At 38.9% G+C, this 24,661-nt stretch overlaps 1 protein-coding gene across 8 annotated transcripts in view; it reads right to left on the reverse strand.

Moving 5' to 3' along the window:
* The window catches only part of FCHO2 (FCH and mu domain containing endocytic adaptor 2), a 99,953-nt gene extending 76,429 nt beyond the window's left edge, over window positions 1-23,524 (reverse strand). For 4 of the 8 annotated variants that reach the window (XM_080372231.1, XM_080372228.1, XM_080372230.1 and 1 more), the window contains exons 1-6: window positions 23,243-23,509; window positions 12,612-12,703; window positions 6,152-6,226; window positions 4,655-4,796; window positions 4,410-4,562; window positions 236-340 (exon numbers count right to left, since the gene is read on the reverse strand). In XM_080372231.1, coding sequence (XP_080228357.1) covers window positions 236-340; window positions 4,410-4,562; window positions 4,655-4,796; window positions 6,152-6,226; window positions 12,612-12,703; window positions 23,243-23,494 — 819 coding nt within the window. In that variant the 5' untranslated portion in view covers window positions 23,495-23,509. Of the gene's footprint in view, window positions 1-235; window positions 341-635; window positions 772-4,409; window positions 4,563-4,654; window positions 4,797-6,151; window positions 6,227-12,611; window positions 12,704-23,242 lie in introns of those variants that run through there. The other 4 variants (XM_080372229.1, XM_080372234.1, XM_080372232.1 and 1 more) reach the window with 4 other exon arrangements.
* Window positions 23,525-24,661: the final 1,137 nt, after the last annotated feature.

The raw sequence follows: 24,661 nt of genomic DNA on the forward strand, positions 1-24,661 counted from the left end.
TTTCTAGACTGCTAGTGCTCAACTGTGTCGTTCAAGGACAGTGCCATCACAATATACATGGTCAGTGTTTGCCCTTCAAACATACTACTTCTGACATAATTGTTCATATTAATTTCCAAAGGAGACCATTCTATCTTGAACCAGTTTTCCAAAAGCTTTGATTTCAGATGCCTTCATAGATGAAATAGCATATATTCATCTATTTTAAAGGTAACTCATTTAACGTAACACTTACCTGTGCAGTTTCTGTCATTTTCTGTTCAAAATCAGATTTAAATGCAGCATATTTCTCCACATACAGTTTATAAGTATCTGTAGCTTTTTTTGTTTTAACTGCTGCCTGCAGATCAGTAAAAAAAAAAAAAAAAAAGTGTCAAATGTCACACATACAATCTGACCCAAGGTTTTTAAAGTCACTATTAAAAGAAAGCCTGGGATGATCTATAAAAAGTAACCAGGGGCATATCAAAACAGTTAAGTGCCATAACAGAATTTCACCACCAAATAACTCAGATTCAAGCCATTAGAGATTTCTATTTAAAGGTATGCATAAACCACATAAAACAGTAACAAAGCAATTACTTCATTTAAATCTCTTCCCCTTATCAGCAATGACAAATCTGTAATACACTTACTTTGAAATCAAATTTGTATTGCTGAAGTTAACAAATTAGCTCCTGTCAAATATTTAGATTCGCAACAGGAATGATGCAGGGTTGTGCAATTCTGAAAGACTCAATGTTTAAAAACCCAAGAAGGTGCAGTTCTTTGCTAGAAATGAAGGAAGCAATTTGTAAGTACAGGCATTACATCAACGAGAGTTTTAAGATTAAGAGGTATTTGAAAGTGAAGCTAATGCAGAACACACTGATGGCCAAATTTATGCAGCACAGTGTTGTTTATAATAGTCCTTTTTGTCTTTATAATGTATTGATTTTTTCTCCCATTATTGGTTACTAATAATTAAAAAAAATCTTTCTGGGAGTTTCTCAAAAGACAAAGCAAAATACAAGAGAATCCCAACATTACATGCAAAACAAAATTAAATGAAGTGATTGTTCGTGTTAGAGAAGAAGTTATTTTCAAAGTTTACAGCATGACACAGGATATGGATTTTTTCAAACCTTCGATATTCTTGCTATTTCCTACTTAAAAGCCAATGAAAATAAAAATGAACTTGAACACCAGCATTTTTTCTAGCCTCTTTGTTCAACATGCCTACTTTATCTCATTTAAATTTCCCATCAGTTGTAACTCAGAAGAAATCCTGAATAGTTAATGATAGCAGTAAAGATAGCTGTGTATTTACTATTTGTTCTAGCTCTGAATACCTCTCCTTCCCTCTTTCAAATTAATTTCATCTCTCCCACAGTAAAAACTGTTTATCACTTGCAATGACTTGCAAAGCTGACCACTATCTATAACTCAAATGAATTAACACAAAGATGCCCTCAGGAAAGAGTTATATTCTGCAATTTCCAAGAGAAAAATAACTGAAACTCATGAGCAACAGGATAGTACTAGCACTTGTTCACCTGGGGAAACATCAACCAGGACTTCAAAGGAAAAGGAACCAAAGCTGCAGTTCCATTTTTCCAGTTACAAAGAAAGCTTAAGCAGATGTTAACCATGTAGTCTTCTAAACCCAGCATAACAGAGCCTGAAAACACTACACTGCATGAAGAATATGGATCCTTCAGGCATTAAAGGGAAAGCATGACAGGTTGTATCCAACTCACCAGTTACTTGTTCTGAATTTTACTTCATGATTCCTAACTTTGCACATTCACACAGGAGAATTACCAAGAAGAAAACAGTCCCAACTTGCTTTCCAAATGCCATTTACTACACTGCAAGTACAAAGTGCTCTATGAACACTTCCTTTAAAAAATAATTAAGACTACTTAGCAATAAGGTTATTTCAAACTTAACCATTTAAAAGGAAGGAAATGCCAAGTTAAAAGACTTCAAAACCAAGGGGTTTTGTAGAGCGTTATGTAATTGAACGCCATATGCATAGTATTTTGACAAAATCAAAATGTCCTCTGTCTCTTGTAATGTTTAATGAAAGCAGAACCTAAGTGTTATGTGCTGAAGAGCACCTACAAAAACCAACTACTCAGCAGGACAGACAAAATGATAAAACACATGAACACTGTATGATTAATTAGTAATCTCTTCTGAAAACAGGACATGTCTATTCTCAGGTGCAGCAACTGCTAGAACTCTATTTAGCAGATTTACAGCAAGTGAAATAATAGCGATCAGTCAACGAATTTTTGTCAAGTCACTATAAATAGAGAAGTCCACACGTCAGAGAACAACAGGAAATTATTACACAAGTGCACACTGACTTTCAGCTGCAATGAAAATTGCAAGGTCTCAGATAACTCAGATTATTCAATAAAGTATTTTTCCAAATATTTAGCTTTGTGATAAGCTCTCAGCATATTGGTGCAGATCCTCTGCTTTCTGATTAAGATTTTGAGATTTTGACAGAAAACACTTCTCATGTGCTAAAAGTAATAAACCTATTCTCTACCAAAAATAAATGAATACAATCTTTGTCACCATGTTTCTGAAATTACAAGTGTAAACCTGAATAAAGACATGACTGAAGAGGTGTGAGGGTCATGGTCACCTGCTCACACTGGAAACATTTTTTAAGTATCTGCAAAGCATTAAACTATGGCCTGTTGCTCAAACAGAAGTATTTAGGGGATACGCATAAAGCAGTAAAAAATGGCCTTCATCCCACAGTGCTTCCTCTTTCTCCCTTCTCATGTAGACATCAGGAAGACTGGACATTTTTTTGTTTCCAGCTGAACAATGATAATGTTACATTTTAAAAACAAACCTTCTATCACGTCAGCTTTTCCTACTGAAAAGTTTCAATCTATTTAAAAGAATTCAGAAAAATTACACTTTGAATACACTGGTAGGAAAACACCTGCCAACCCACATATTTCTGATTCATGTCTAGAATCCAACATTGACTATCACTCGAGACAGAAGCTTGGAAAAATACATGTATATCAAAGACAAAACAATCAGAAGAACATGGTCAACAGGATCACTTTTGTCACCAGCAAAAAGACAATAACCAACTCTATCGCTCCATGAAGATAGCGGTATAAGAGGCACTAAGACCATTCTAACAGGCAGGGTTCTACACAGATCAGGCAATTGGAACAGAAATAGGCAGAGGTATCAAGATTTAAAAAAGAGAAGACATCATTACAGACAGGGAAACATGACCTGTTTTTCTCTACTATTTAGTTTCCTGAAAACAGGAAAAAGTTACAGTGATGCCAGCAAGGTCAAGGGAGGTGACCCTTCCCCTCAGCACTAGTGAGGCCACACCGGGAGTACTCCTCCAGTTCTGGGTTGTCCATTGCAAGAGAGACATGGACATACTGGAGAGTCCAGTAAAGGGCCACAAAGATGATGAAAGGACTGGAATACCTCCTCCATGAGAGGGCTGGGATTTTTCAGCCTGAGGAAGCGAAGGCTTAGGGAGGATCTTATCAATAGATATGAATACTTGAAAGGAGGGTATGTAGAAGACAAAGCCAACCTCTTTCCTGTGGTGCCCAGTGACAGGACCATGGGCAATGGGCACAAAAAACCCCACAGAAGGCTCCCTCTGAACATCAGGAAACACTTTTTTCCTCTGTGGGTCAGCAATGGAACAGGTTGCCCAGAGAGGTTGATCTTCGGAGATATTCAAAAGCTCTGGATATAGTACTGGGCAACTGGCTCTAGGTGGCCCTGCTTGAGCAGCAGAGTTGGACAGGATGATCTCCAGAGGTCTTTTCCAACCTTAGTAATTTTGTGATTCTGTGAATGGATTGCACTCCCCCAAAACCCAAGGACAGTATTAAATACAACATCAAGATACACATCGCTTGGGTTTTTGGTCCATAAAACTGGAACCTTCTAAGTTAGCACTGAAAGTAAAGTTAACTTCTTTTTCTTCTCAATGGAACAGACTTCAAATACTCATGTAATTAGCTACTTTGTTTCACTGAAAGGACAACACAAAACCTCCTACTCCTCAATTCAATACCAAGGCATTGAATATTTACCTAAGGATATTTATCCAAAACCATCATAGATGCTTAAAGAATTACATGCAATTTCTGTAAAAGCCACTAAAAAAAATTATCATATGATGCAAATATTCAAAAAATACAGGATTAGAACTGCAGTGCAGTTAGAACAGATAAGGAGTAAGTGTAAACAAAACATAACTAGGTATTCAAAATGTCATGCACATTACGAAATAGTCACAATTACTACTTTTAACTACTTATAACCCCTTCTGAGCATTTCACTTACTAATACAAGGTGAATACAGGTTACTGATTGACAAGACTACGAATTAAAGTAAGATGTCACAGAACTACCTTATCAACTTCTCTCTGTGTTGCTCCTTCCTTTTTCAAACGTTCTTGTTCAACACACTTTGCATTGTAGTTTTCCTTTGATTTCTGTAAGGCCTGAGTGATACTTTGAATATTTTGCACTGCTTCCAATGTTCCTGAAACATCTTCTTTAGTCTGCCAAATATCAGATGATTGTCAAAACCAATACATTTTAATTTTAATGTTAACTAGTCACCGGACATGTTTAAGAAAAAAAAATCAATAACCTTTTTGTAAGCTTTGATTTGTTCATCTCCATACTTGTGAACTTCTTTTATTAGTTCTTGTAATCTTCGCACAAGATCCAAGTGACAACTTGCTAGTTTTTCTGTTGAGGTTTTGAAAACATCCCAAACCGGTGCAAATGTCCTAGATTGAGGAAAATAGTATTTAATGTTCATTTGGATTTTTTCCTTTTAGCTGGCTATGATCTATTTTTAAAATAGTGCTGAAGTATATAAGTTCACAGAAGTTCACTTCTGTTTCTAAAACTGCAACAAACAAAACCCGCAACAACTGCTACATATTCTTATTGAATATTTTTCAAATGTTTTTGGAATCCTATCTGCTAATTTTTCCATGGTTTATGTTTTACCTGTATTAACTCTAATGAGTAAAACACAGCACTGGTCACTTAATCTTCTCTATCATCAGCACAAATAATGCCAAGTGGTATTCCTAAAGATGATGCAAGAGCAGCTCAAAATACTTTAACATGTAGAAGTACTTTTATGCATATACTTGAAAAGTGCAAACAAATCAGAAATTACTTGGTTAGTTAAGTTTCTAGTTATCTTACATCGTTACAGCTACAAGATACTGGGAAAAAAAATTGGCAAAGATGGTCTGCCAGTAAAAGGGATTTACTTATTAACAGAGATTAACTGTATGGGACAGGGAGGTGGGGGACAGGTCATTCCTCAGATTCAGATTTCTATACTGAATGGACTTCTCCAGCTACGGACTTCTCTACTAAAGACACACTCTTACCTCAGTTTCCTAGTTAACACTGCTGAAAAATCAGTACTGTACAGTCTTTAAAGCACTGAAGTTCAAACTAACATGCAGATACAGAACCTTTGAAGAGCAGCAGCAACTGGTATCAAATTATGCACTGACGAAAGCTCCCTTTCTAGCTGTTATTACTACAAATAAAAAAAAAATCTAGCCTCATCTAAGAAGTCTGAGTTCTTGTTGGCATCATCTTTCTAATGAAAAAACAACCATCAATCATTCAGTTTTTAAAAACATACCTCACTTAGAAAGCTTTAATTAAACTATGGAATAAATCTATTGAAAACTCTCATTCTTAACATCTCTGAGGACAGAGAAAACACTCCAGAAAGCAGAAATAAAATAAATAAATAAATTTATTGCCACATTTGTGGACCACATGTTCCCTCCTCAGAGTAATTACCATGGGGTTGGAAGCACAGAATAGAAAGTCACGTTCTTTATTATGTCTGAAAAGAACTCAACTTTAAACACAGAGGAAAGACAGTTCCTCTGTGTTTGGGCTCTGGATTTTTTCAAACTGTGAACAAAGAACTGTACTGTCTTTGTTTCTGTCATAGCTGCATGATATTTTGCATGGTTACTGAAGAACTAACAAACATTTTTAAAGGTGACAAAGTTATGGTACCTGATTATTTTATTGATGATGTTGAAGAATCAAGCTTGAATCTGTGCAGTTATGTATTTCTTTCTTATGTACACCTACTTACCCAAGTTGTGTGTAATTGCTCGCTGATTTGGCTAGTTTTGTCATTGACCTTGAATATGCCTCCTCTATTGTAGCCCTGTCAAAGAAAGCCATCAAAAGCATAATGGAAATTTTGAAGATATTTGAAGACACATGAATATGCATTCTAAAGGTCCAAAACAGGACTATTTTCTTTAGCTGAAAATTACTCACTTTAATGACACCTCAAACACCATATGCAAAATCACAGAAGTGTATTTTAAAAATAAATCGAAGAACCCTGTGACAGAATGTTGCAGGGAACAGAAAGAAGTAAAACCTAGGGACTCAAGACTTGAAAAAGACTATTCCTTCCTTCCTATACTCTGCTGTTCCCCTCTGACTTTAACATTCTTTGGTAACAGTCAGAACAAAGTGACATAAAAATCACCCACCTAACACTGTCTAAACACCACAGATTTACAGAGCAACAAAATCAAATATATTTGTAATAAAAACATTAACATAAACAAATGGAATGCTTACCAAGAAATAATGTTAAATAAAATGGGGTGGTTTGGGTTTTTAAGTTCCCCACATAATGATATTGGAGTTTGGAAAACAGTAAAATAACATGCTATGAAAAGTATTGTGTTCTACTATTTATACTCGTCTTGGAAGAAGGTTGTCTCAATATATTCTGATCTTGGAAAACCTCTTCCATACATAAAGTTTCATTACCCTTTCCTGCACTCAAACCCACAATTTTATTTGTCTTTTGGAAATTCAGAATCCAAGGGTCAGCATAGATTTCCTCTTTACAGCCTCTGCTGGGCCACTTGCCATGGAGTAGCAGTCACACACAGGGTATCACAGCAGTGAATCCCTGAAAGTGCCTCCTCCATTAATCTTCCTCACCCTCCTATTACTAAGGTAAAGAGTAAACACTATTTTAATTTTCCACGCTAACTCAGTATTCAGTACATAGTCTCTACTCAGATTTAGAAGCATCCTGGATTTGAGTATATACTGTAACTGCCTTTTCCTGAAAATGCAAAAGCTTGAAGTGATTTCTTTCCTGCTATGTAGTACCTTTATTCCGGGGCTACTGAATAAAAAGAGGAAAAAAAGGGAGATGAAGAATTCACCCCTTTCAAGTTATACCATGGCTATAACTAGTTATTGCTGAGGCAAAGGTTTTTATTTCTCCTTTACAGCAACACTTTCCAAGCAAAAAGAACAAAGCAGCAGTGGTCACTTGAAGCAGAGGGGTGTGCATTTAAACCTAGTGAACTTACAAAATAACCATCCGATCAGTTGGACCATCAGTTTGGAAAAGGGTATTAAACTGTAAAATGCAGTAACTCAATTACATTTTAAATACCATCTACAAAAAACCATGAAGTTATTCACCATAAAAGAAGTCAATTAACTTTATCCTCCTTCTACATATGTACATATTTTAATGATAAGAAAAAGTTCAAGTTTCCAAAGTTTGGAATTCTTGCTTGCTGCACAGCGACAAGCACATATACACAGACACCCAGAAGAGACACTGACAGCTTTTTTAATTTCCATGATGAACAATGTATTTCCATTAATTACGAATAGCTTCTATAGAAGTTTTCCGAATCTGATAGATCAGTGCCCTTTTTTTTTTTTTTCTTTTAAACACAAGATTTCTGACCAAAATCCACACCTTTTTTTCTTTGGACCAATTTACAGCATAGTTACCTGAACAGTCTCCAGAAAACAGGAGTTCCACAATCTACCACATAATATCAACAAACAACAGTTACAAACACTAACAACTGCAAGACGCTCTTATTGACCAGTTGGGTATACGTATCTACATTTGTTCTATTGACTGACCTTCCAGAGTACTGTGGTGCACAATGTAACACTGTAACACTGTATAAATGCCTCAGTAAATTAATTTTTACCCACTTGAAAATCTGTCTTTGCTTGGGATCTGTTAAACATTTAAAAGTTAAATTGGAATATACCCACTGCCAGTTTCTTCTGACCCAGGAGATTCTTTTTATGACACTCACAGGCAAATGGTGCAGAAAAATGTTTGAAAGACTTCTGGAGAAAAGCTAACACAATACCTATTCAGTCCCTAGCTGAGCACAGCGGCTTCTCACATGTAAACAGTTTAGGTGTTAAATACACACAAACACAATACAGTTCACCTACAAAATCTTCCCAGTATTTAAAGAAAAAAAAACCTGTGGGGACAGCCCAACCTTTTCATATTTTTACATCTTTAAAAAAATTAAAATTCTACATGCTTTACCAAGAATAGAACAAAGATATCTATCTTCCAACAGATAGGTAGATAACCTGTCCCACCCAAGATTTATCAACATTGAGCACATTGCTTGCCACAAAATTCACTCCTTCAGGTGACATATTTCTGAACCAAAGATCCAACTGTGTCTCAGTTCTTTTAGTACTTGACCATTAACAAGTACTCAAAAACACAAATGAAAAACTATAAAAACACTGTTGAAAACTAAATTAGTATTGACTAACTGAACAGAGCCAAGGAGGTAAACTCTGCTCCTTCTTTGGAACAGCAGATACAGTACAGAAATACTATATTATGTACACATTTCAAAGTTTGGGGTATTTTTTCAGAGGAAACAACCATGTAATTTCAGAGGTTCTTATAGAAGTTTTGGAAGAAAAATCTTTAAAAAATGCTTAAACTGTCTACAATTTAAAAAAAAAAAATCCCACATCCTACAGAATTTTTCTTTTTCATTACTATTTCTAAGGAGAAAAGGGAATGATAGATTCTTCCCCGATGAGGCTGCATACAACCAAAACACAAACCTGAACAGCACAAGTAACAGATTGGCCTCATACAGATGTGTCCTTTGTGCCCTAAGCAGTCTATACATCCAAATACACTCAGCCATCTTTCCTTTCTCTGTGAGATCACTCCATAAAAAAAGCAAATTATCTGGATAGTCTGGAGACTCCAGCAATCCTGACTGAACAGGTGACTACTGTCAAACAGTACATACAAAGGTTAAGTACTCTAACTTGTTGAAAGTAGTATAACCAACTCTGATCTGTCTCTGCTTATTCAGTAGTTTTCACTCTCCTGTGTCTCCACTTCTGAAAAAAAGGTGGCCAATATGTTCAAAAGGACAGATGTGAAGAAAGTTCAAACGTATGTGTTTGGTTTTCATAGGCATTAGTTCAGAAAATCAGGTATTTAAAAGCCAGGGCACAAACCCACTAGATTTAGGAGGATCCTAATGCTGTTCACCCAGTCACATATTCACACTATACTCTGTGAAGGAAGGAGGGGAACACATAATTGTGTGCAACATATCTTAATCTCTTTGAAATAAACAAAGATGCAAAATAGAACATAGTCAAGAGACAACTGGGCAATGTTGTAAAATACTGTTGAAGTACTGCTCAATCTAATTTCTTTTGAGATCAAGAATTTAACCCATGGCAATAAATGCATGCTACTGCCCCAGTTTCAGCTAGGACAGAGTTAATTTTCTTCTTAGTAGCTGGTACAGTGCTGCATTTTGGATTTAGTGTGAGAATAATGTTGACAATACACAGATTTTTTTAGTTGTTGCTGGGTGATGTTTATACTAAATCAAGGACTTTTCACACTTCCCCAGCTCTGCCAGGGAGCAGGTCCACAAGAAGCTGGGAGGGACCAGAGCCAGGAGAGTTGACCCAAACTAGCCAAAGGGATATTCCATAACATAGGATATCATGCTCAGCATATAAAACTGAGTGATGCGGAAAGAAAGGGGGGACGTTCAGAGCAATGGCATTTGTCTTCCCAAGCAACTGTTACACATGATGAAGCCTGGCTTTCCTGCAGGTGGCCGAACACCTGCCTGCCGGTGGGAAGTGGTGAATGAATTCCTTGTTTTGCTTTGCTTGCGTGTACAGCTTTTGATTTACCTATTAAACCGCCTTTATCTCAGCCCACAAGTTTTTTCACTTTTACTTTTCTGATTCTTTCCCTCAATCCACTGTGTCCAGTTCTGGGCTCCCCAGTTCAAGAGAGACAGAGAACTGCTGGAGAGGGCCCAGCAGAGGGCTATGAAGACGATGAGGGGAGTGGAGCATCCCCCTGATGAGGAAAGGCTGAGAGAGCTGGGCCTCTTTAGCCTGGAGCAGAGAAGACTGAGAGGGGACCTTATCAGCGTCTACAAATATCTGCAGGGTGCACGTCAAGAGGATGGGGCCAGGCTCTTTTCAGTGGCGCTCAGTGACAGGACAAGGGGCAATGGGCACAGACTGAAACCCCAGAAGTTCCATGCGAATATGAGGCAGAACTTGTTTACTTTGAGGGTGACAGAGCACTGGAACAGGCTTCCCAGAGAGGCGGTGGAGTCTCCTTCTCTGGAGACATTCAAAACATGACCGGATGCAACCCTGTGCAGCCTGCTGTAGGGGAACCTGCTTTGGTAGGGCACTGGACTAGATGATCTCCAGAGGTCCCTTCCAACCCTGACCATTCTGTGATTTCCTGAGAAACTGACTGACATCCCACACTAACTTCACAATGGTAGTGAACGGCTTCCCTGCCTAGCTACAGGCACCCATAAACTCACTTAAAGTGAGGATACCAAATATTTAAAGTCCATCTCTTTCTTTGAAACTACAAACTATATGCCACAAACACAGTCATTAATCTCTAGTCTTAAATGTTATTTGATCTTGTTTAACTGTGGAAAAAGAAAAGTCACCTTCTTGACAAATCACTAGAATTAATTAACAGAAACATCAGCTGAAATATTTTTAATATGTGGAGAAAGGTCCAGATACTTTATTGATTGATTGCAAAGGCAAATTTTCTTTAAAATTTAATTTGGAGGAGCTTATAGAGTTAAAAAAACTAGAACGCCACATTCTTTTTACTAGGAATGTTATGTAGAATTAACAGTCAAGTTTTATTTATATCACTATAATAAAGCAAAGAATCTAAGACAGATATAGCATCAAATTATTTTTACCCATTTACTTAAGACCCTCCTCCTTAAGATCAACATAAATAAAATAGAGCATGCCCAAAGAATACAACATAAAGGAGATAAGCAGAATGAGTGAGAGAGCTTCTGATCTAAATATGGAGGTAAATCAAAATGCAACAGATGTAAAACTAATAAAATTAAGTGTGCCCAGGTGATACACAACTTAGGTCTATGAGCTACTGCTATAAAAACTGAGTGATTCCAAAAATTAAAGCATGTTTCAAAGGAAGGATCCAGGCACTCACAAAGATAACACAAAGCAAACATTTTTAACAGTCAATATCAGAAGTACAAGCTTCTGATTGTGAACCTTAAGCATTTCAAGGTAAACACGAACAGTGCGATATCCCTCTGCTTAACCCAATGCAGGATTTCACTGGAACCCTGTCTGACTTCATAATGAGTTCTTTGGAATTGGGGATTCCTGAAAGATAAGATTCCTTGGGTTGTGTAGTCTTTACAACAGGAGACTGCCCATCACATATGGACTCTGGAACTCACTTGTTTCTTCTTAGTGGAAAGATTTTTCTCATTTTCTCCAATTCACTTTGAAACTATGCAAATGTCAGTGCAACAGAGTACCTACCAGATCTGTGGTGGTTACATTTTGTGGAAATTTAAAAGAAAATCTTTGTTGAGTTCTATTTGAGACCAAAACAGAAATTTTGATGGAAAAGTCCAGAAAATAAAAGCTGGTTTTTTGGTCACCTTTTATTGCAAGAAACTGAAACAGGTCCTCAATCAGTCTCTTGCAAGTTTTTTCCATGTGTCACCTGATGTCAGTAACTGAACTAAGACAAAATTTTAAAGTAGACATACAAATAATTTTGTCCAGAATTCTTAAGTTCAATGTAACAGCAGCAATCTTCTCTCACCAAGAACGAAAACCAGCACTAGGTCATCTGTTTTGGAAGCTGTCACATCTGCAGACTGCAGTTCTGTCCCGTCCACCCCATAGAGAAGAACCTCTATTATTTTCTGCGTATTATTTTCTTGTCCCTATGTATCACTGCCTGTCTTTAATGAACCTAGTTTCTCAACATCTTAAAAAGTATAGTTTTTGTAAGATCATACTAGCAGTCACTAATACCCCAATTCTACAGCTATGGTCAAAAACTTTGTTAAACTGGTAATTTCTGCAACTTTATATTATTGCTTTTCTACCAAACATGATGGAAAATGTGGATTAATTTGAATAAAATCCTGGACACCTAATTTGACACTTCTAGCTTTTCATTCCTGTTTTTTAATTCCAATCCAAAAAATTAGAAGCTTGTTACTAATCAATATTTAAGAGTCACAATTCGGTTCTAAGCGAATGGAATAAAACTAGATATTCTTGTAGGTTATAAGAGATATTTTAAAATGCTTATTGATTTTGACATATTTGGCATGTTACTGTTAAAGTTAATTATAAACTTAAATGAAAACCACAAACAATATATTAAAGAGCCAGGATTACCAAGGATGAATACTTACCTTTCTCTTATAAAGTCTGCTAAGTCTTTTGTTGACAAATGTCCATGTTTCATGTTGTGATAGAGGACATCAAAGCCATTGTTCCTTTCCCCCTAAAGATTAATGAAAAGAAAGTAGAACTATGAAACACAACATGATAAAGCTATTACAGGTCAAATTACAGAACCAACGCATTTTAATAACTGATCAATTTCCATTAAGTATATGATTTCTAATGCTTCAGCTTTTTACCAATTGCTGTTAGTTCCCTTCAATCCCCTATAAGTAAAACAGTCTAAAATCACCTCAGCAGCTACTACGGCTCTTCTAATGGTAACTCTTCTATTATGTATTTCTAAGCTATGTTCAAAGTAATTTCTTTTCTAGATTTCTATATGCCTTTTATTCTTTCACTTCCCGTCTTAATAAACACATACTACATATTGTAGTCTCTCTTCATTCTCTCATATCTTTCATTATTTTCCACAAACTAAAATTCACACTTTGGGATCACTGGATATTCTAATTCCCCAGTTCTTCACACTTCATGCATCTTCCTCCTCTCTTTTTTTTCTTAAATTGGTAAAAAAAAAAAACCAAATCACTAATACCTTCCTTCTCACAGGTAGCTTCCCTTTTGAAAGTTAAAATGTTTTCCAGTGAGTAAGGTGTACCTCACCATTAAAACTGAGACACTGCCCTAAACACTGATAATAAACTCAGCCAGCTTACCACCACTGTGATGAACTTCCTCTGGACAGGAGATAGCAACAATAGGAATGAAAGGAAGGCATGGCATAATAGCAGTGCTGCTATAGAATTTTTAGTATCAGACTACTCATTCCCCTCCTGCCTTCCAAAAGCGATCTATAACACTGCTGATATAGAAGATGCAGAAGGATGCCCTCAGGAAAACCACACACATGTTCAGAGTGAAATAGAACAGAATAGAACAGAATAGAAAGGAATAGAATATTTCAGTTGGAAAGAACCTACATAAATCATCTAGCCCAACTGCCTGACCACTTCAGGGCTGACCAGAAGTTAAAGCATGTTGTTAAGAGTATTGTCCAAATGCCTCACAAACACTGACAGGCCTGGGGCATCAATCGCCTCTCTAGGAAGCCTGTTCCAGGGTTCGACCATCCTCTCAGTAAAGAATATCTCATATCTGAACCTCACCTGGCACAGCTTTGAACTGTTCCCATGCATCCTACCATTGGATCCCGGGGAGAAGAGATCAGAACCTTTCTTGATTCCTCTCCTCAGGAAGCCATAAATGAACAATGAGGTCACCCCCTCAGCCTTTTTTTCTCCATACTAGACAAACCCAAAGTCCTCAGCTGCTTCTCATACAACATTCCTTCCAGCCTTTTCACCAGCTTTGTTGTTCTCCTCTGGATGAATTCAAGGACCTTAACATCCTTAAAACCATGGACTTTTCACAATGGCCGCTCTACATCTCCAGTGAGACGAGCCTGAGGATTTGGCCACACACCGCTCCGAACATTTATGTCCTTTCTGTTCTGGAAAAACATTTGGGTTTGCAGCCATAAAGTGCACCTGATCAGGGAAATTATATAGCAGAAAAACAAAGCTAGCAAATAAAAAAAAAAAGACTGGTGATCCAGATCACTATGAGGGCACAAACAGTTGCACTGCTCAGCAGAATTGGTGACAGCAAGGAGAAGGCAGACAGGGATCTGCCAGCTTAAGTAGGTGGAAGCAACCACGGGTGGATGGAAGAACTTTGCGGCAGCCACAGTAGTAGGTCCACTACACTGAAGTGTTAACTGCACTAGATAATACACCAGTCGATAATACAGCAAGTTGCCTTAAAGTACATCATGCACAGACACATACATTTACAAACAGCATACGATTGAAGGCAATTTGATTCAGATTACTAGCCATGATTATTTGCTCTACTTCTTCCCAGCATGTGGGAAAACAAACACAAACAAAAAGAAAAAACACCTATAAAATCACAGTTCGAAGGCTGCAGCAAGTTGTAACCTGAAAAGTTCATCAAAATGCAGATCATTTTGGCGTAAGGGCGATTACAGAAAGGTCTGTAAAAAGTAAAAGCTGAACTAAATGGGTGAAAATACAGCAAACTAACAGGTCTATGGAGCAAGGCAGAATCTGTGTTTGAAAAATAAAACTATATGAACATCAATTAGTAGGAAATGTTTTGTTTCTTTTTAATATGTTATCTTATTATCTCAAGTACCAGTCTAAACAGTTTCACTGCCCTTTCACTTCTATGTAACCATTACTCCTCGTAGTTTGAAGCCCACAATAATTTTGACTACTTGTGCATTAACAGGTAGCTTATTAACCTTCTCTATTTACACAGAATAAACCCTGAATGCCACTGTATTTTGTAATACAAAACCACCAGAATAACTCCATAATTACAACATCATTGATATTTTCAATTAGAATACGAAATAAAATTTTTACTTAACTACTTCGAAGTTGTTACTGTATCCAAATTTGGAGACAGACAAAGAAGTGCATTTCTTCCGGAAAAGCTTACAGAATTCTCCTTTAGGAAACGTTCTTTCCCTTTGTCTTAAGGCATTTCTTCTAGCTAAACCAACACATTGATCAAAATGTGCTGAACACTGCTTCTGAACTTTTCATAACGGGACCTTTAACAGGGACTTTTCTATATTGCAGCTCCATAAATTTCCTGCCACTTCAGAAATACAGGAAGGGTAGCATAGCCATGACCTAGTCTCTGGCTGCAGCCTTCCTGATGGCTGATAATCTATCAGAAATCTAACTCTGCAAACCTTTTGAGAACAAAATGAGCCAGAACCAATTCCAAATATCATGTGATTCCCTAACTGTAACTGAAGGTTACTGCAAAGGAACTCATCTTTCCACTTAAATCAAGTTTTCTGATCAGTCTTACTCTTGTTCCTTACATCATATTGAATAGCAGAAAGTACAAGAGAAACAGAATAGATGCTTTCCTCAATTAAAAAAAGTACCCTGAAAGCCACATCTTTTATGCATTATAAATAGTTATCACAGGATAAGAGACTACGTGAAAAATATATTAAGGTTTAAACAAAGCAGGAAGTCCAAAACAGGCTCCCAGATTTGAGGGCCTATGTGGTTTAAGCTTGCACAACTAAAGGACATGTTTTCATTTGTGAATATAATGTCAGGCATAGCCTACCTTACAAATACCAGGTTCTGCCTATACACACAAACATCTAGATGCCAAAACTGTTCAATAATTTACATGATCAAGAGTTCTGATGATTAACCTGATGACAATTCTATAAACTGAGTTATCTTCTACTTGTGTTTGGAGACATATGTGTACCTATGTCAAATGTAGTATGGTATCTCAACGCAGAGAGCAGACAATTTTCTTAGGGAAAGCTATATGGCCTATCCACAACTCCTTCATTCAGCAGCTACATTCACAAAGAGTAGCTCAAGTAATTCATACAATAAGCACCAGAGTTAAGGCTCTGTATCTAGGATAAACACAATAAATTAGGATAAACAGAATAAATAAAAACAGAGATTTACACTATGCCTAAGAGGAAAAGTAGTTCAATTTACAAAAATCAGGTATGTATCCTCTTATGTGCACATATGCCACCAACACTGTTTATTTGTGTTTTGGTGGTTTTTCCTCAAAGCTGCCCCTCCCCACACACATAAAATTCTGTATGTGGGAATTGTGTGTCTAGCTAATATTTCTTCATTAAGTATTTTTACCTTCTCCTTCCTGGTGGTGACAGTAATGGCGGGGATCACTAAAAGCCCAGTACTGGCCTACTTAAAAATAAATGCACCACATAGCAGAGAGAACAAATAAGACCTTCCACTCACATTCAGCAACAATTACCATCCACTGCTATGACAGACAGTGGAGTCAGATGGCGATTCTTCTAGAAGTTGCATCTTGGAGAAAGAGGAACCTCTGTTTCCACATAAAGCATCAGGTTCTATTGAACAAACTCCCAAGATCAGTTTGAAAGACCACTCTGAATGTCATTTTGCAGGTAAAACACCATCTGTTGAGGATGATTCCATCATTACTCAACAGAAACAACTGTAAAAGTGTGTATGAGAATGCAAAACATTAAGTGGTCCCCTTTCCATATAGGCTCCATTTAATTACTTTGAAGTTCATTAGCAGTTTTCTCCTCCTTCCCTAGAGCTAACAAAACACTCTCTTCAGAAGCTAGTGTTCTTGTTGAGATGGTTTCCCATTTTAAAATGCTGTAAAAGAGCTCTTTTGTATATATAGTATGGACGTCCCCTGACAGCAAGCTGTACGTGGAAACAAGACTTTAAATACAAGTTAATATTTCAATATGACTACAGTAAGGCATTACTGACCAACTCTATATACAAAATAAATTATGTCACAGAAAGCAAGGGCAGACATCCTTCCATTTCCCTTCATCAAGAACGAACTGCAATGATTTTCTCATGGAAATGAAAGCAACCCTGTCAGCAAATGTGAAGTCAGAATTCAGCATTTCCATGACTTGTGCATAACAGGAAACAGATTACAGGAACTGTTTTACTGAGCTACTTAACAGACTTTGAAAATTGTTAAGAAGAAGTTAGTTTGTTGCATATCAAGATAATTCTGAATTTAAAATCTACATTTGGTAAAGTAGCCAGAAATTTCTAGGCAATCTGCAGCAGTATTTATTTCCTAGATTTCTGATCAAATTACCTAAGCGCAAGTGCAAGCTCTGTCTCCTTTGGACTAAAACTGTTCAACGCTAATGCCTATTGGTGTTAAAAGTCAATACTCTCTATAGTAACACTGTCTTTCTACCCAGCATAAACAAATGTTTCTGAATTATTAAGGTGATTTTAAAGTTCCCATGACTGGTCAAATACGTACTACTCATTTAGCTAGTGTAAGAAGCAAGAAAAGACAGCTGCAAATTTTGTTTTCACAGCAAAATTAAGCACATGAGACAAGAGGAGGCACATGCAGTTCTTAAATACGTTTTGATTTTTGGTCAAACTTCAGAAGCTTGATGACAGTTCAGATGAAGTTGATTTTTTTCCTAACTCACTTCAGTAATAAGTGAATTACTGTCGTTTCAAACTATGCTTTTAGAACCTGCATCAGCAGTGGTTAAGCATGCATGATCATTCCTTCAACCCTTTAAATGTGACCACGTTGCCACATTACAAAGAAATGGATCAGACTGAGAAAACTGTACTTTTAATTACAAACCATTTAAGTTATGACTTGCCCAATCCTCTTTTTAAAATAGCCTACCAAACCCATAACTTATTCCCCAGGAAACAGGCACACAAATACTCAAACTACAACATTTGGAAGTGGTACTCCAATTTAACGACAGGATTTCTTTTTAACCATAAAAAAGTGTAGGTCCCTAATTTACTTCAAATTGTTATAAAATGAAAACTGGATAATGTCCAAATTAAGTTTTCAAATCCTAGTTAAACTCTAGAACTGCTGTTGGCAAACATGACACATCAATGAAATATGACCAACATCTTCCCACCTTGTTAGATAAATGCTAAATAGGAAAAGCCTAGAAAAGAATGAATGTGGGAAATAGAATTGCTTTAGTCTTGGGGGCAAGAATAGAAAAAATTGTATCCTTTGCCTCTTGTTTTGGTCAAGTCCAGAGAAGCTGTCCTACACAGCTAGTTTTACACATGAATTACTGCTCATGCTCCTCTGTCAGATACAAGTATGTAAAAACCACAGCTCTGATCAGCAGATTATGCCTGCAAGAATCCTAACACAAGTCATAAATGCCATAGAAGTCCTATTGGTAAAAAAAATTTTGTAGCAAGAAAATTTCAGAGTTGCACTGATATGCCAAGTAGTTACTGTAGATAATCCATTAATGGAGGGGTGGGGGAGCACAACTCCTTCATAGGGGTGAAATTCAGTATTTGCTGAAACAAGGTGCAACTGTTCAGCAATGATAAGATTTGACTTACTCAGTTTAAAAGACATCCTATTGTAACAATTAACGTACAGATGTTAGTGCAACAGAACAATAGAGCCTGGGTGTTCATTCCTGCAATTCTAAAATAGAATTTCCAAATATGAACCAAACCAAATCTTTTCTTTAGCCACCAACTTAGAAAGACATATATTATTCATTATGGTTTGTCCATTTGTACTGTCGACTTTTCAGTCACTCATACAGGAGTAACACTTCAAAGAAATAAACAGAAGTTCCCCCGACTCCAGGGATATGTAAACTCAGATGTGTTGAAAAAATTTGTCGTCATTTTCTTTAAACTTTTATGCCTTGTTGCAGTTTCAAATAAATAACATGTGTTTCATCCTTTCCACCTAGGCAATTTAGTTAATTTAATGGGCCCCAGACATGGGAAAATACTCTAGTGATTAATATTATGGTGTTACATTTTTGAAAGCTAGCTATCAGTATATTTCAATCTCTGAGTGTCTGAAAAAGCTACAGAAAATTGAGAGCATCAAAACATAGAAAGAAGCAATCACCTGATGTTTACACAGGCAACTCAGTTCTGAAAGTTTTGTGAAGTTTGAAGACAAAAGCAACCTGGCAATTTCAATTCTCTTCTTCCAGCTTCAATAAATTAAATAAAGATCTGCTCCAGAGAAGCTCTACACATATTAGGAATGACAGAGTTTCCGCTATATCTTGATAATTAAAAATATTTTTTGAACAAAAAGATGGAAAGTTGCCAACTCATACTAGATGCAGACACGCAGAGGGAGGAGACTAAGCCAATATTGCACCACAGCTCTCCTGAAAGTGAGCATCCAACTGCATGCCAAGCCAAAGAGCAGCACTGCGTAAACATGAACGGAACTCCAGATGGAAGCATGACAAGTCTCGGTGTCACTCATACCACGTAAGTGCATAAGACAATATGTCTTACACTTACCAGAGCAAGCCTCTTCACAAAGCTAAGATTATCAACCCCTGGATACCACCAGCGCTTACATGTTAGAAAAGCTCTTGAAAAGAATCTTCCTTTCTCCTCAAAATTCTCATAGCCATTCTCAAAAGCTACAGGTAACACAAGGAATTAAAAAAATTAAATAAAAGAAGTTTGTCAAAGCCACTTTAAACACACATTTTCATATCCCAGAACATTCAGAGTTACCAAGAATGGCATTACAGAGACCAGTTTTAGCTATACAAAGAACTTCCAACAGCTTAATCAAATCAATTTAGAACGATTAATAAAAGAAAACACTGACAGGCTATGAAGTGGCTTATTTTAGTTGACTTGATAGACTTAAAATTTACTGAAGTATCACCTGCACCAGTCACTTTAAATACAATGTAAAAGCTTATGCAGCGCTTCTGAAGCAGTGTAAAGAAAAGAGTAAGTCACTGATAACAAATGCTTTTTACTCTACATAGTAGTATACTGGTACATACTACTGTACCAGTATAAGTGTACTCAAAGTGACAAAACATATAATGGAAATAACTTATGAAAGTGTTCCCTTTAAATTACATCATTGTTTTGATGTAGCACATACATAGCAGCAAGCACCCAATGTTTTATGACAACATCCGAACTAGGAGTTGGGAATGTTTGGCCATGTGACTTGAATGACTAAAACTCAAGAATCAGAGCCATTTATAGCCTGTACTGCTAATTTATAATTTTTGATACCACAAAAAAAGTAACTGTATCCTACTGGCTTTGAAAACTGCTGCTCTAGAGTGCTGCGCTAGTCTATTAACAGACGCCTACATTTTTCAAATTACAGCAAAAATTTTCAAGTGACATTACAGGTCTCTCTAGTTCAACTTTACACATCCTGAAAATAGTCTTGCTTATCTCTCAATGACATCTTAGACGCAGTCAACAGATGGCAGGCCCATAAAACATCAATTTTTCTTACATTCTCTAACAAAACAAAACAAAATTGCAACTATTCAAACACTTTTAAAAGCAGTACAAGATGAAAGTCTCACCATAAACTTCCAGATTATCACCACAAAGAAGCTAAGATTTGTTTTCTTTATGTGAGCACTTTAATGAAGTTCTTAAAAAATAGCAGCCTAAAGAATGTTCAAGAAATTGATACGCATTCACGTACATGTTACTTCCCTTTTGTGAAGGAATCAGTTAAGTCCCTTAAGTTTCTGATGTTTTTTCCTATCAGTTACAGCAAATTAACAAACCATGAAAGAACATCCTACAGCTCAGGATCCAGAATTCCATTTCCAATGCACAATTTCAGCTGCAAATTAATGACAGCATGTACATCGAAATTAAATATTAATTACATTTTGGATTCATTTTCACATCAGTGCTTTTAGAAAGTGTAATTTCTCATTCCATAGGCGACACAATTATTTTGTGTGGCATTATCAAGAACGGCAAGGCAAAAGCAAAAAACGGAAGGCAATTGTTCCAAAGTTCTACACAATACCACCTTTCCTTCTCCTTACGGATTTCTTTTAGTTATTTTTAGTCATTATGCATTCAGTGCATTTTAACAGCAATCTTTCAATTTCTATCTTAACCTTCTCACCACATTTCAAAGCATACATAGCTTGTACACCAAGTCTTCCAAAGCACTGCAGTAACAATTCTGAACAATAACTTGTTCTGAAAAGTTAGTAGAAATGGAGAAGCCTAATGATTTAAAACACACAAACCTATAATTTATGCTTGGTTCTGAGGATACAGAAACTCAATACCTTCTGATTTTAAAAATCCATCATATTTAGATACTACAGTTAATCTTGAAAAATATTTACCCACAACAGCAATGAAGGAGCAGTTCCTATTCCTTTTTGTTTTACTTCTCACAAAATAAACACTGTCCATGGTATTATAAAGGTTTCTCAGTCAAGTTTTGCAAGATTAAGACCCTGTCTAATGTCTTTGTTGCAAACTGCAAGACAAACAAGAATATACTTGTTGTTGTCCTACTTAGTGTCATTTTTGGAGGCAGGAGAAAAATCTGCAACAGAAGAAAACGTCCTTCCCCTGGCACACATTGCTGACCCACACTAGGAGTTTTGCCAAAAGAGCTATAAGGCAGAGACTTTGTAGAGCACAAAGAGGGAATGGGAAGTTTGGGTAGATGTCTGCTACCTCACATTTGCTGATAGCATTCAGGAAGACACAGACAGGAAAACACAGTGTATGGGAATGGCCCATGGCCTTCACTACATTAACAAAATTAATGACTTAGTAACAAAGTAAAATACAACTAATCAACCATGAACACGCCACAGTACCTAACATAGTTAAATATAAAAGTATTTGATTTCAGTTGAGATAACTGAATAAAAAGCTACTATTTTACTTTAATCTTAGGAGGAGATAGTTACTTTTCCGAAGAAAATGTGACTTTAATATTAATTTAAGTCTTATTTTTATGAAAAATAAAAGAATTTCCATATATTAGATTAATGCTGATCTCCCACAGCAAGGCTTCAAACTAAACAGATTTGTATGCCAGGAGAGCAAAAGTAATATCTTGTTTCATTAAATCTTAATATTCTGTTGAAAGCAAAACTTACAGAGTTGAAATTAAACACAATGCTGCAAACAAGGCATGAAAACTGGCTTGACCTATGCTTTATGTTCAAGAATAGTATAGCATCTACTTTTTCCTAAATATTAACTGTTGCTTACACAGAGAAAGCTGACATTTAAAAGATATTTTCACCATTTTTGGCTTCAGTCTCAACAACCAACCATTTTTGTGTTTCCCCTATTAGCTGTTAGAGATGCAGATGAAAAACTAAACATGCTAAGAAGTAGCAACATTGTAAACAGCTCAGTGGCTACAATAACACTTCCTTTAACGTTACAGACGAGCCACGGTCACCATGAAAACAAGTTTCATTTCAGGTGGGGCTCCGTAATAATCCAGATCCGTATTTTTATTTTCTCCCTCTGCGTATTTACCTACCCACTTAAAAACATACACATCTGCACAGCGGTGGCTGAGCAACACCGTTCCCACAACAGGCTGGGAGGTCCGCTGTCCCCCCAGCTGGCCACCGCTCGGGCTGTCCCCTCTGACATGCGGGCACGGACAAGTTACCGGTACAAAGGCGCAACGCTGCGAGGCGCAGCTTTGCGTTTGCGTGATACAGCTGCCAAGTTCTGCCAGCCGGTGCCATTCCCCCGACCGCTGCGTTCTGGGAGGCTTCACCACCACAGACCGCCCCGCAGCCCACGCCGCCCCCACGCACCGCGCTGCCTGCGGCACAGACCCCCGGGCGCGGGTCCCCCGCTCGTGCCCGCGCCCCCCGCGGCCCAGCGGCCCCTCTCCCCGCCGCCCCCGCCCAGCGGACCCCGGGGCACGCAGCGAGGCCGGGGGCGGCGCAGGGGCAGGGGGCGGCGGTCCCCTCTCCCCGCCGCGGGCAGCCTGGGCGGGGGCAGCGGCGGCGCAGGCAGGTAGCCGCTTCCCTCACGGCCCAGCCCGGCCGAAGCGAGCCGCGGCGGGCGCAGGGAGCGGCGGCAGCCACCGTCCCCGCGGCCGCACCCTCCGCGGCAAGGCCCCGGCCCAGTCCCGGGGGTGGCGTAAGAGCCGAGGCTGCTCCGGCAGAGGGGACCCCGGCTGCACCTTGCCGTGCCGTGCCCTGCCCGCTCCACCCGCGGCGCGGCGGAACCGGCCCGCGGCGTTTCCCTACCCAGAAGTTCTCCACGAAGTACGCCATCATCACCCCGCCGCCGCCCCGGCCACCAGCGAGCGCGGCCCCGGCCGCCTCAGCCGCCGAGAACGCAACGGAGGAAACGGGCGCCGCGGCGGCGCGCTGCCTTCCCGTTACGGTGCGAACGCCGCCCTCCACACAGCCCCGCCGCCCCGGCCTCGCGCATGCGCCCCGCCGCCGCCGGCCGCCGCGGCCCCCGCGCAGTCGCAGAGTGCCGTGCGCCCGGGGCATGCGCGGGGCCGGGCCCGCCGCGGCGCAGCGGGGTGGGGGGGGCGGCGGCCGGCAGTTCGCCCCCAACCCCCCCCTACTCCCCACCCCCCCGAAATTGTGAGGAAAGTTGCCCCCGAAATCTTGCGGAAAGCCCTCCAAAGGTAGTCAGTAACCGCTAGGGAACGGCTGCGGTGGGCGCCGGCGCGCACGGGGCTGGGTGCACGCCGTTCGGCTGGCTTCGCGGCCGGGCGTCGCTGCAGCCCGGGGGGTGCGGTCCCTGCAGCAGGCGCTGGCTCGGCCCGCGGGAGCGTTGCGGGTCCAGCACCGCCCACCCTCCCCGCGGCCTCGGCGCGCGGGATTTTACAGTTTCAGTGGCATGCTCCTAGGGATGATGCTCGTCATCTGAAGCCATGGAGGCTGGAGAGCGGTTTACTTCAAACCTTCATCTTCCTCAGCGGCAGTTCAGTTTCCAGACCCTTCGTTTACTCGGTGTAGGTCATCAGCCAGTGGGGTGATGCTGATGGCTGAGCACATCTGTGGTCAGTCTGTACCTGCAGTCCTGCTTTTCAGTGACCATATTTCAGCATTTTCTTCATGGTGGAGTCAGCACCACTGGGATTCTTCTGAGACCCCAGAGAGTCCTCAATGGGGTGACTCGTTGCCCAATACAGCAGTGAGGAGGTTTTCATTACTGAGGGCCCTCAAACAGAGGGGCAGGTCTAAGCAGTGATGGGGGGGGGGGGCTGCAGTTCGTTGTCCTGTTTTGTGGTAAGCACTTTTATCCAGACTTTTATCTATGGTTTTGCCAGCACAAAGCTTTATCCAAGATACAAAATGTAAGCAGCAGATATTCTGTGCTGGGTGTTCAAGGTCCTGCCTTCCCCCTCATGGGAAACCCTATCTGTTCTGGTCTGAAAAATCTCATCTGCCTCCACCTTAATACTGATATCCTTTGGCCTTCATTCTTTAAGATTGTAGGTAGGTAAGGCATAGAGCAGAACATTCAAGTAATCTCTTAAGAACCTTATGAATTCACCAACTTAGATAAAATTTATGCTGATTAAAGACATCTGTGAAAGCCAAATTAGCGAAAATGTAGTTCAGAAGTTTACAGAGCTATAAAATTTCATCAAGCAAAAAATGACGAGTTCGGGCAAACAAGACAGCCAAATCTGTATTATTCATCTC

The sequence above is a fragment of the Falco punctatus genome, assembly GCF_963210335.1.
Source record: "Falco punctatus genome assembly, chromosome: Z".
Lineage (NCBI taxonomy): Eukaryota > Metazoa > Chordata > Aves > Falconiformes > Falconidae > Falco > Falco punctatus.